The sequence below is a fragment of the Phyllobates terribilis genome, unplaced genomic scaffold, assembly GCF_046119375.1.
Source record: "Phyllobates terribilis strain yellow unplaced genomic scaffold, ASM4611937v1 Scaffold_9__5_contigs__length_417890890, whole genome shotgun sequence".
In the NCBI taxonomy this organism is placed as follows: Eukaryota; Metazoa; Chordata; class Amphibia; order Anura; family Dendrobatidae; genus Phyllobates; species Phyllobates terribilis.
Window position 1 is genome coordinate 283,492,600 of NW_027362769.1, and position 13,576 is coordinate 283,506,175.

The 13,576-nt window shown below is 41.9% G+C and overlaps 1 protein-coding gene across 2 annotated transcripts in view; it reads right to left on the reverse strand.

Moving 5' to 3' along the window:
- Positions 1 to 1,496: 1,496 nt before the first annotated feature.
- Positions 1,497 to 13,576, reverse strand: part of OSGEPL1 (O-sialoglycoprotein endopeptidase like 1) — a 152,750-nt gene continuing 140,670 nt past the window's right edge. For both annotated transcript variants that reach the window (XM_073647843.1, XM_073647844.1), the window contains exon 8: positions 1,497 to 3,079. In XM_073647843.1, coding sequence (XP_073503944.1) covers positions 3,001 to 3,079 — 79 coding nt within the window. In that variant the 3' untranslated portion in view covers positions 1,497 to 3,000. The remainder of the gene's footprint in view (positions 3,080 to 13,576) is intronic.

Here is a 13,576-nt window from a genome sequence, read left to right on the forward strand (position 1 = left end):
AACAAAACAATTCAGATGCAGTTGAAGTTCAAACTTTCAGCTTTCATTTGAGGGTATCCACATTAAAATTGGATGAAGGGTTTTAGGAGTTTCAGCTCCTTAACATGTGCCACCCTGTTTTTAAAGGGACCAAAAGTAATTGGACAATTGACTCCAAGGCTATTTCATGGACAGGTGTTGGCAATCCCTTCGTTATGTCATTCTCAATTAAGCAGATAAAAGGCCTGGAGTTGATTTGAAGTGTGGTGCTTGCATTTGGAAGGTTTTGCTGTGAAGTAAACAATCGGTCAAAGGAGCTCTCCATGCAGGTGAAATAAGCCATCCTTAAGCTGCAAAAACAGAAAAAACCATCCGAGAAATTGCTACAATATTAGGAGTGGCAAAATCTACAGTTTGGTACATCCTGAGAAAGAAAGAAAGCACTGGTGAAATCATCAATGCAAAAAGACCTGGGCGCCCACGGAAGACAACAGTGTTGGATGATCGCAGAATAATCTCCATGGTGAAGAGAAACCCCTTCACAACAGCCAACCAAGTGAACAACACTCTCCAGGAGGTAGACGTATCAATATCCAAATCTACCATAAAGAGAAGACTGCATGAAAGTAAATACAGAGGGTTCACTGCACGGTGCAAGCCACTCATAAGCATCAAGAATAAAAAGGCTAGACTGGACTTGCTAAAAAACATCTAAAAAAGCCAGCACAGTTCTGGAAGAACATTCTTTGGACAGATGAAACCAAGATCAACCTCTACCAGAATGATGGAAAGAGAAAAGTATTGCAAAGGTGTGGTACAGCTCATGATCCAAAGCATACCACATCATCTGTAAAACACAGTAGAGGCAGTGTGGTGGCTTGGGCATGCATGGCTGCCAGTGGCACTGGGTCACTAGTGTTTATTGATGATGTGACACAGGACAGAAGCAGCCGAATGAATTCTGATGTATTCAGAGCCATACTGTGTGCTCTGATCCAGCCAAATGCAGCCAAACTGATTGGTCGTCGTTTCATACTACAGATGGACAATGACCCAAAACATAAAGCCAAAGCAACCCAGGAGTTTATTAAAGCAAAGAAGTGGAATATTCTTGAATGGCCAAGTCAGTCACCTGATCTCAACCCAATTGAGCATGCATTTCACTTGTTAAAGACTAAACTTCAGACAGAAAGGCCCACAAACAAACAGCAACTGAAAACCACCGCAGTGAAGGCCTGGCAGAGCATCTAAAAGGAGGAAACACAGCGTCTGGTGATGTCCATGAGTTCAAGACTTCAGGCAGTCATTGCCAACAAAGGGTTTTCAACCAAGTACTAGAAATGAACATTTTATTTACAATTATTTAATCTGTCCAAATACTTTTGGTCCCTTTAAAAACAGGGTGGCACATGTTAAGGAGCTGAAACTCCTAAACCCTTCATCCAATTTTAATGTGGATACCCTCAAATGAAAGCTGAAAGTCTGAACTTCAACTGCATCTGAATTGTTTTGTTTAAAATTCATTGTGGTAATGTCTAGAACCAAAATTAGAAAAATATTGTCTCTGTCCAAATATATATGGACCTAACTGTACGTAATTTGACAAATACAAGTAAGAAAAAAATCTAGATGCAGACTTGAAAACAAAACAGCAGGTGAGAATGTCTTTTTATTATTTATAATATATCAGTAAATTTCTGACGAATTAAAGAAGCATGCATTTTTGATTAGCTTAACCTGTGTAAGTGTGTGTGTAATGTAGTGTAAGGCTGTTAATATACTTACCAATTGCTGCCTTCGCTGGTTTTCAGCACCGCTCTTGTCTTCTGATACTTCATAGGTTTACATTGTAAAAGCGACTGTCAGGCTCACACATAGAACCTGGCAGGAGTGTAATGATCATAGAGTGTGCTACCACGACCGTGAAGTCAGGGGGCCCACCAATGCCAGCCACGTTTACAGCTGAATGTACGAGTTTGGACACACATTTAGCCGAAATCTTAAGCGGTGTACGGTGAAGCGCCAGGTTCCAGTGCCGCAATAGCTATAGTGGCTGCCGGCCTATCACAGGCCGACCGCTGATGTCTGTATGCTCATCGTGGGCGAAGCATGACGTCACTGGCATGTGCCATCCACGGGCCCTATGGAGGCGGAAGATGGCACTGCTAGCCACAGGAGCGAGGGAAAGTAAGAAGATATAGTGGCTATAGTGACGGAAGATGGCACTGCTAGTCACGGGAACGAGGGAAAGTAAGAAGATATAGTGGCTATAGTGGCTGCCGGCCTATCACAGGCCGACCGCTGATGTCTGTGTGCTCATTGTGGAGCGACGCATGACGTCACTGGCATGTGCCATCCACGGGCCCTATGGAGGCGGAAGATGGCACTGCTAGCCACGGGAGCGAGGGAAAGTAAGAAGAATTGTTTGTGTTTAAATGTGTTTTGTAGAGTGCCAGGAAAGGAGAAAATTATTACAGGAGGGGGCCCAAGATGGGGCATTACTATAGGATGGGGGCCATTACAAAAGGATAGGGTCCAGGAAGGGGGCCATTATTATAAAATGGGGCCAGAATGCTGGACATTATTACAATATTGGTGCCAGGACAGAGGACATTGGAAATTTCTACAGGATGGGGGACAATAAAGACTAGGGGCCAGGACAAACAATATTAATAAAGAGGCTCATACATCTGACCAACATGCTGGTGGGATCCCCTAGGACTCCAGTTACGCCACTAGACCTAGGTGTGAGGCTGCAAATCAGAATAGAGGTCACGTGTTCCAGAAGAGGAACGAAGCAGAGCTGGAAACTGGAGAAGACAGTGATTATATCACATTACACACACATTAATACAGGTTTAGCTAATAAAAATATTAATGGGAGAGCTTCCGTAAGAAAAATATAAAGTACAGTTTGATTGTTGCATTCACTGAAGAACTACATTTCTAGCTGACCAAATCAAATGTAACAAAATTGTTTTTTTTTTAATTTTGCAAGTTAAAATGTACATTGATTAAAATTTACTTCATATTTTTAAGAGCAGGCAACTTGATGGCAGCTTTCCGAACTTGTTCTGAGATGTCTTTTCCAAGCAGAGCTCTAAAAGGAAAATAATAATTTGGCTTTAATTAACATGTCTAAGACCAAATAATGAATGATCTACACAGGAATTTTGTTTAATAAATCAAAAGAAAAGAAGACACTAGGAGAACCAATGATGAGTATTAAAAATACAAATTTTATTTACTTCATAATTATAAAACTATTTAACAACTAGATAAAGATGACAGTATAGTTATGGTGCCCTTGTTTTTTGGCAATAGCCACCATAACTATACTGTCATCTTTATCTAGTTGTTAAATAGTTTTATAATTATGAAGTCAATAAAATTTGTATTTTTAATAATCATTATTGGTTCTCCTAGCGTCTTCTCTTCCTCTGATTTATTATGTAGAATTTGACGTTGAACTGTATATTATATTGTCTTGCTCTATGGATAAGTATTGCGATACTTCTTAAAGTAACTCATTTTGGAGATTACTTTAGGTTTAAACAGGAATTTTGTTGTGGGATGGCTTTTATAGCAAATGGTAAGCAACAATCGAAGTCCAATGCATTTTCAAACAAAGTTTATGCAGTTGTGTAAAAGTTTATTACGCAAAAAACAAGGGGTGAACTGAAATTACTGCATCACACAATTCTCCACAACCCTCAGCCTTATGGTAGATTTTTAAAGTGTTCCTCTAATTATTTAAAAAAAAATATTACAGTGCACAAAATAGCAATTTTTCTAAATTCCATATTTTGCGGATTGTAAGACGCACTGGACCATAAGATGCACCCCAAATTTTGGGGAGAAAAATAGGAAAACAATTTTTTCAATAAAATGGCGATGCATGTTATAGTCCACTTTTACGGTAGCTTACAGGGGGGATGGCGGCTGCAGTGGAACGGGTTCCCAGGAGGCAAGGTTGCTGCTGCAGGAAGCTGGCAGCGGCAGGAGTGGAGCAACGCTGTGAGCCCCAGGCTGGGAGGAGGTGGTGTTCGGCAGTACAAGGATGCAGCGAGACTCAGGCTTTCACAAAATATCATTGGAGCCCCGATACTTCTCATGGTTTTCAATGCGGTGGACTTTGTGAAAATGGTTGCAGGACGTGGCGCATGCACAGATTGAAATCTCAGCCCCGAGATCTCAGCTCCCGAGATCTCAATCTGCACATGCGCAGCCTCTGAAGTCCATCACATTGAAAACCATGAGCGGGGAGGGGGGGACTCCAGCGACATTTTGTGAAGGCCCGGAGTCTGCTGCATCCTTGCACCGCCGAACACCCCCTCCTCTCAGCCTGGGGCCTGCAGCATCGCTACAATCCTGCCAATGCCAGCTTCCTGCAGCAGCGACCCTGCCTCCTGGGACCCAGCTCCACCGCTGCTGCCCCACCCCTGGTAAGTTACAATTGGATTATAAAGACGCACCCTCATTTTCCCCATTTTGGGGAAAAAAACTGCATCTTATAATCCGAAAAATACGGTAATCTTCATAGCATTTTGCTTTTTTCCTTCTAAACACCATTGTAGATTAGGCATGGTATATGCTCTGGGCTGCTAGTAAATGCACATAAAAAAACAATAGGAAACATTTATAGTGTCTTTGGACAGTTTTTTTTTAATTAAAAAATCATTATTTTTTGCTTATGCTATTCTTGTGCAAAAGTTTAGTAGGAATATAATAATGCAACCGACACCACAACACTACAAGATAGTGGACACTGCATATTGAAGAACGTATATATAAAAAAAATGGTAGAGAAAAGACACTATCCAAGAAGATACCTTCCAATTAAAGTATTTTTATTGAAAATTTATATAAAAAATATGCAGATGGCACATAGCACAATGTTACATATAATTAAAAGTACACACAGCAGAGTTGTTGACCAAACAACATGACTACGTGTGCATTTCTGTGTGTGTGCGCGTGTCTGCATGTGTGTTTATGTGTGCATGTCTGTGGCTTGAAAAAGGCTGTGTTCAGTCAAAACGTTGCCACATCTGATGGGCTAATAAAGTCCTCACTTTTTTCAGTATTATTGGAGTGCTGCTTGCTTTTCTTTTGGAATATATGCGTGTCTGCACGCAAGTGTATGTATGAATGCGTGTCTTCGTGTTTGTATGCATGCTTCTGCAGGTCTGTGTGTCAGCGTGCTCTTCTGAATATCTATTATTATAACTGGGAGAGATAGGGGAGAAATTTGAGGAGACATAATGGGAAGAATGTGTGAAGAAACAGTATGGTGAATAAGGGGATGGTGGGGAATAGAATGGGGAAGGGTGATGTATGAGGAGACAGTATGGAGAGTAAGGGGAGAAATGTGTGAGGAGACAGCTGTGGGGAGGTATAGAGAGGGGGCAGCATGGGGTTGACAGTGTGAGGTCACAGCAGAGAGGGAACAGTATGCTGAGGAGGGGTAGTGTGATGAAGGGGCACAGTATAGAGACTGGGCAGTATAGGGAGGGACACAGCGTGAGAGGACAGTCTGAAGAGGAGACCCAGTATACAAAGGACAGTGTGGAGGACATGTACCATAAGAGGGGTAGAGTGTGGGTAATATTTTGTGCAGGGAGCATTGTGAGAGTTAATGGTTTATTTAGGGGCTCAGCGTAGAGCAGATATTTTTATTCAGGAGCATTATAATCACTATGCTGTTTTTAAGGGTAGCGTGTCGGGATGTGCTGCAGAAGACCGGAGAAGATGGGAGTCTGCAGAGAAGAGCTGTGGTTGTGAAAGGACATCATGGCGTCTGAACAAGATGGAGACGAAAAGAAAGAGAACTCTAATCAGAGAAGACATCACAGGTAAGATACCTGGATGTAATTGTTTATTTGTGATACTGCCTGTGTCTCATCAGTACTGTGGTTCCTGTATGGTCCGCAGTCTGATGATGACTGGTAACAAATGAAGCCCCGACACGCGTTTCGCGTTGCTTCTTCGGCACAGCCCCCCGAAGAAGCAACACGAAACAAGCGTCGGGTCTTCAGCGCTGCTACTGGTCCCCACACCTGCATGAGTAAGCCTCACAAACAAGCTTGTCGTTGTGATCAGATATACGATCACGCGATTATTTATTACCTAGTGAGGCTTTTGCTGACCTCTGATGTTCTGTAGGCTTTTGCTTTTGGTGTCTCTACAGCCTGTAATTATTCAGCCCCTTTGTACATGTATGTAACTTATCTATGGTCTGAATTAATATACACTACTTTGCAAGCCTGTGTATTTTTGGTCAGATCTTCCCATGAGGACCTACTTTTGTTTGCTGCTCTGTTTTTGTGTATTTCACCCCGGATGGCCTGCTATTTTTATCTATACTGATATGTCTTTTAATTGTTCTAATAAATTTAGATGTTTTAATACCATTTATATATTGTTTCAGAATTGTTTCTGTTTGGGTAGATACTCTATACTCTTTATAGGCTATGTGTTATCCAGTAGAGTACCCGTAATACTAAATATGTGGATGTTACATTATTATAGAGTTCGGTTCTATTGTTTATACATTGTTAAAGTGGTAATTGACTATTTTAGCTGCAAACATCTTGTTTTTGCTGCAAAGTCTACATAGGTGTATAGAGGCCCATTTCCAACAACCACCACTCCAGTGTTTTAATGGTACATTGTGTTTGCTAACTGTGTAAGAAGGCTAATGGATGTTTAGAAAACCCTTGCACAAGTATGTTAGCCCAGCTGAAAATGGTTTGGCTGATTTGAGAAGCTATAAAATTGACTTCCTTTGAGCTAGTTGAGAATCTGGAGCATTACATTTGTTTGTTCTATGAAACTCTCAAAATGGCCAGAAAAAGAGAACTTTCATGTGAAACTCGACAGTCTATTCTTGTTCTTACAAATGAAGGCTATTCCATGTGAGAGATTGCCAAGAAACTGAAGATTTCCTACGGTGTGTACTACTCTCTTCAGAGGAGAGCACAAACAGGCTCTAACCAGAGTACAAAGAGAAGTGGGAGGCCCCGCTTAACAACTGAGCAACAAGACAAGTACATTAGAGTCTCTAGTTTGAGAAATTGACGCCTCACAGCTTCTCAACTGACAGCTTCATTAAATAGTACATGCAAAATGCCAGTGTCAACATCTAGAGTGAAGAGGCGACTCTGGGATTCTGGCCTTCAGGGCAAAGTGGCAAAGAAAAAGCCATATCTGAGACTGGCTAATAAAAGGAAAAGATTAACATGGGCAAAAGAACACAGACATTGGACAGAGGAAGATTGGAAAAAAGTTTTATGGACAGACGAATCAAAGTTTGAGGTGTTTGGATCACACAGAATAACATTTGTGAGATGCAGAACAACTGAAAAGATGCTGGAAGAGTGCCTGATGCCATCTGTCAAGCATGGTGGAGGTAATGTGATGGTCTGGGGTTGCTTTGGTGCTGGTAAAGTAGGAGATTTGTACAAGTTAAATGGGATTTTGAATAAGGAAGGCTATCACTCCATTTTGCAATGCCATGCCATACCCTGTGGACAGCGCTTGATTGGAGCCAATTTCATCTTACAACAGGACAATGACCCAAAGCACACCTCCAAATTATGCATGAACTATTTAGGGAAGAAGCAGGCAGCTGGTATTCTATCTGTAATGGAGTGGCCAGTGCAGTCACCAGATCTCAACCGCATTGAGCTGTTGTGGGAGCAGCTTGACCGTATGGTACGCAAAAAGTGCCCATCAATCCAATCCAACTTGTGGGAGGGGCTTCAGAAAGCATGGGGTGAAATTTCTCAAGATTACCTCAGCAAATTAACAGCTAAAATGCCAAAGGTCTGCAATGCTGTAATTGCTGCAAAGGGAGCATTCTTTGACGAAAGCAAAGTTTGAAGGAGAACATTTTTCTTTCAAATAAAAATCATTATTTCTAACCTTGTCAATGTCTGGACTGTATTTTCTAATCATTTTGCAACTCATTTCATAAATAAAAGTATGAATTTTCATGGAAAACACAAAATTGTCTGGGTGACCCCAAACTTTTGAACGGTAGTGTATGTATGTATATACACTGCTAAAAAAAATAAAGGGAACACTTAAATAACACATCCTAGATCTGAATGAATGAAATATTCTCATTGAATACTTTGTTCTGTACAAAGTTGAATGTGCATGACAACAAAATCACACAAAAATCATCAATGGAAATCAAATTTATTAACCAATGGAGGCCTGGATTTGGAGTCACCCCCAAAATTAAAGTGGAAAAACACACTACAGGCTGATCCAACTTTGATGTAATGTCCTTAAAACAAGTCAAAATGAGGCCCAGTATTGTGTGTGGCCTCCACGTGCCTGTATGACCTCCATACAACGCCTGAGAATGCTACTGATGAGGTTGCGGATGGTCTCCTGTGGGATCTCCTCCCAGACCTGGACTAAAGCATCCGCCAACTCCTGGACAGTCTGTGGTGCAATGTGACGTTGGTGGATGGAGAGAGACATGATGTTCCAGATGTGCTCAATCGGATTCAGGTCTGGGGAACGGGCGGGCCAGTCCATAGCTTCAATGCCTTCATCTTGCAGGAACTGCTGACACACTCCAGCCACATGAGTTCTGGCATTGTCCTGCATTTGGAGGAACCCAGGGCCAACCACACCAGCACATGGTCTCAAAAGGGGTCTGAAGATCTCATCTCGGTACCTAATGGCAGTCAATCTACCTCTGGCGAGCACATGGAGGGCTGTGCGGCCCTCCAAAGAAATACCACCCCACACCATTACTGACCCACTGCCAAACCAGTCATGCTGAAGGATGTTGCAGGCAGCAGATCGCTCTCTACGACGTCTCTAAACTATCAGGTCTGTCACATGTGCTCAGTGTCAACCTGCTTTCATCTGTGAAAAGCACAGGGCGCCAGTGGCGACTTTGCCAATCCTGGTGTTCTGTGGCAAATGCCAAGCGTCCTGCACGGTGTTAGGCTGTGAGCACAACCCCCATCTGTGGACGTCAGGCCCACATAGCACCCTCATGGAGTCGGTTTCTAACCGTTTGTGCAGACACATGCACATGTGGCCAGCTGAAGGTCATTTTGCAGGGCTTTGGCAGTGCTCCTCTTGTTCCTCCTTGCACAAAGGTGGAGGTAGCGGTCCTGCTGCTGGGATGTTGCCCTCCTAAGGCCCGCTCCACGTCTCCTTGTTTACTGGCCAGTCTCCTGGTAGCGCCTCCAGCCTCTGGACACTATGCTGACAGACACAGCAAACTTTCTTGCCACAGCTCGCATTGATGTGCCATCCTGGATGAGCTTCACTACCTGAGCAACTTCGGTGGGTTGTAGAGTCCGTCTCATGCTACCACGAGTGTGAAAGCACAACCAACATTCAAAAGTGACCAAAACATCAGCCAGAAAGCAATGGTACTGAGATGTGGTCTGTGGTCCCCACCTGCAGAACCACTCCTTTGAGTGGGTCTTGATAATTGCCAATAATTTCCATCTATTGTCTATTCCATTTACACAACAACATGTGAACTTGATTGTCAATCAGTGTTGCTTCCTAAGTGGAAAGTTTGATTTCACAGAAGTTTGATTTACTTGGAGTTGTATTCTGTTGTTTAAGTGTTCCCTTTATTTTTTTGAGCAGTGTAAAGTGGGTACGGAAAGCATTCAGACCCCTTTAAATTTTTCACTCTTTTTTCATTGCAGCCATTTGGTAAATTCTAAAAAGTTCATTTTTTTCTCATTAAAGTACACTCTGCGCCCCATCTTGACTGACAAAAAACAGAAATGTAGAATTTTTTGCAAATTTATTAAAAAAGAAAAACTGAACTATCACATGGTCATAAGTATTCAGACCCTTTGCTCAGTATTGAGTAGAAGCACCCTATTGAGCTAGTATAGCCATGAGTCGTCTTGGGAATGATGCAACAAGTTTTTCACACCTGGATTTGGGGATCCTCTGCCATTCTTCCTTGCAGATCCTCTCCAGTTCCATGAGGTTGGATGGTGAACGTTGGTGGACAGCCATTTTCAGGTCTCTCCAGAGATACTCAATTGGTTTTCAGGTCAGGGCTCTGGCTGGGCCAGTCAAGAATGGTCACAGAGTTGTTCTGAAGCCACTCCTTTGTTATTTTAGCTGTGTGCTTAGGGTCATTGTCTTGTTGGAAGGAGAACCTTCGGCCAAGTCTGAGGTCCAGAGCACTCTGGAAGAGGTTTTCATCCAGGATATCTCTGTACTTGGCCGCATTCATGTTTCCTTCAATTGCAACCAGTCGTCCTGTCCCTGCAGCTGAAAAACACCCCATAGCATGATGCTGCCACCACCATGTTTCACTGTTGGGATGGTATTGGGCAGATGATGAGCAGTGCCTGGTTTTCTCCACACATATCGCTTAGAATTATCACCAAAAAGTTCTATCTTCATCTCATCAGACCAGAGAATCTTATTTCTCATAGTCTGGGAGTCTTTCATGTGTTTTTGACCAAACTCTATGTGGGCTTTCATATGTCTTGCACTGAGGAGAGGCTTCTGTCGGGCCACTCTGCCATAAAGGCCCGACTGCTGGAGGGCTGCAGTGATAGTTGACTTTGTGGAATTTTCTCCCATCTCCTTACTGCATCTCTGGAGCTCAGCCACAGTGATCTTGGGGTTCTTCTTTACCTCTCTCACCAAGTCTCTTCTCCCACGATTGCTCAGTTTGGCTGGACGGGCAGGTCAAGGAAGACTTCTGGTGCTCCCAAACTTCTTCCATTTAAGCATTATGGAGGCCACTGTTTTCTTAGTAACCTTGAGAAATGCAGAAATTATTTAGTAACCTTGGCCAGATCTGTGCCTTGCCACAATTCTCTCTGAGCTTCTTGGGCAGTTACAATGAGCTCATGATTCTCATTTAATCTGACATGCACTGTGAGCTGTATATAGAGAGGTGTGTGCCTTTCCAAATCAAGTCTTATCAGTTTAATTAAACACATCTGGACTCCAATGAAGGAGTAGAACCATCTCAAGGAGGATCACAAGGAAATGGACAGCATGTGACTTAGATATGAGTGTCTGAGCAAAGGGTCTGAATACTTATGACCATGTGATATTTCAGTTTTTCTTTTTTAATAAATTTGCAAAAATTTCTACATTTCTTGCTTTTTTCAGTCAAGATAGGGTGCAGAGTGTACTTTAATGAGAGAAAAAAAATGTACCAAATGGCTGCAATGAAACAAAGAGTGAAAAATTTAAAGGGGCCTGAATACTTTCCGTACCCACTGTATGTAATTATATATATATGTACACATACATACATATACACACACAAATATACATACACACACACACACACACACATAATTGTCAATGTCACCAGATCAAAGGGGAAAATATGACCAATACGAAACTGGTGTGAATATGTGTATATAAAAACCTGCATTTTCCTAACAATAGATCAAAACTTCAGACCACCATCAGTGTCAATGGCATATATGAAATTCTAGTTCACCAGGAGAAAATGGCGACAATTAGAAAAAGAAAATGTACACTAATGAGAATATAATGAGTGGCAGATATATGTACTAGTCGTGGAATACAATATAACACAATTGAGCATAAATAAGAGATGGAAACAAAAAATACAACATCAGGTTGTCCCATCTCAAGGAGGATCACAAGGAAATGGACAACATGTGACTTAAATATGAGTGTCTGAGCAAAGGGTCTGAATACTTATGACCATGTGATATTTCAGTTTTTCTTTTTTAATAAATTTTTAAAAAATTTCTGTTTTCTTTTCAGTCAAGATGGGGTGCAGAGTGTACTTTAACCCCTTAACGATCTTGGGTTTTTCTGTTTTTGCGTTTTCATTTTTTGCTCCCCTTTTTCCCAGAGCCAGAACTTTTTTATTTTTTGTTCAATATGGCCGTGTGAGGACTTATTTTTTGCGGGACGAGTTGTACTTTTGAATGACATCACTGGTTTTACCATATCGTGTGCTGTAAAACGGGAAAAAAATTCCAAGTACTGTGAAACTGCAAAAAAAATGCAATTCCACAGTTGTTTTTTTTGGGTCCTTTTTCACCACATTCACTGATTGCTAAAAATGACCTGCCATTACTATTCTCCAGGTCATTCCGAGTTCGTAGATACCAAACATGTATAGGTTCTTTTTTATTTAAGTGGTGAAAAAAAAATCCAAAGTTTGCTTAAAAAAAAAAAAAAAAAAAAAGGTGCCATTTTCTGAGACCCATAGCGTCTCCATTTTTCAGAATCTGGGGCCGGGTGAGGGCTTATTTTTTGAGCGTCGAGCTGATGTTTTTATTGATATTATTTTGGGGTAGATCCGACATTTTGATCGCCCGTTATTGCATTTAATTGCAATGTTGCGGCAACCAAAAAAACGTAATTCTGTCATTTAGAATTTTTTTCTCGTTACGCCATTTATCGATTAGATTAATTCTTTTTTTATATTGATAGATCGGGCGATTCTAAACGCAGCAATACCAAATATGTGTATGTGTTTTTTTTTTAAATTATTTTATTTTGAATGGGGCAAAAGAGGGGTGATTTAAACTTTTATATTTTTTTATTTTTTTAATATTTTTAAAAACATTTTTTTACTTACAGCATGCTTCAATAGTCTCCATAGGAGACTAGAAGCAGCAGTTATCTGATTGCTTCTACTGCATACAGGCGATGAGCAGATCACTTGTATGCAGCAGAAATGCTCACTTGCTATGAGCGCCGACCACTGGGTGGCACTCATAGCAATTGAGACATGACAACCACAGGGGTCTGCTGCAGACCCTGGGTTGTCATGCCCACCCATTGGTGACCCGCGATCACGTGACGGGGTCACCGATGGGCGGGGCCTAGGACGCGCTTCCTGGAAATGCAAGTTAAATGCCGCTGTCAGAGATTGACAGCGGCATTTAACTGGTTAACAGCTACGGGTGGATCGCGAATGAGTAATTTGCGATGTAAAAAATATTTTTTTATGGAACTGGTATGAGGATTGTGGTGATTGTTGGGAGGGAGTGTTGCCGATTGGAGTTGCAGTGGTGAGGGACATGTGGATCCCAGTCCTAAAAAAGAAAAATGTGATATAGTGCTAGCCACAGATGAGGTAGGGGACGGTGATTCTATTCTGAGAGAAGGATGGGATGTATTTAGAGGAATAAGGCTGAGTTCACACGATGCGTTTTGAATGCGTTTCCGCTGCGTTTTTGCTGTTGCGTAAACGCCGCGGAAACGCATGAAAAACGCATGGTAGAAGGGCAGCAATGTTCCCCAATTGAAATCCGCATGTGCTGTGCCCATGATGCGGATTTTTCCGCAGCGTAAACGCTGCGCTCAAAAATCCGCAGCATGTCAATTAATTTTGTGGAAACGCTGGTTTTTTGGCGCCATTGACTTGCATTAGACCGCATGGAATCCGCATCACTGTATATGTTGATGCGCATTCCATGCGGTCTAATGTGCGGATGGTACCCGGGTGTGGATGAGAGGACTCTCATCCAGACCCAGGTACCATTAAAAAAAAAAAAGAATAAAATTAAAAAAATATATATACTCACCTTCTGACGGCAGGCGCAGCGCTCCTGCTTGGTTCCCAGCACTTCGCGGT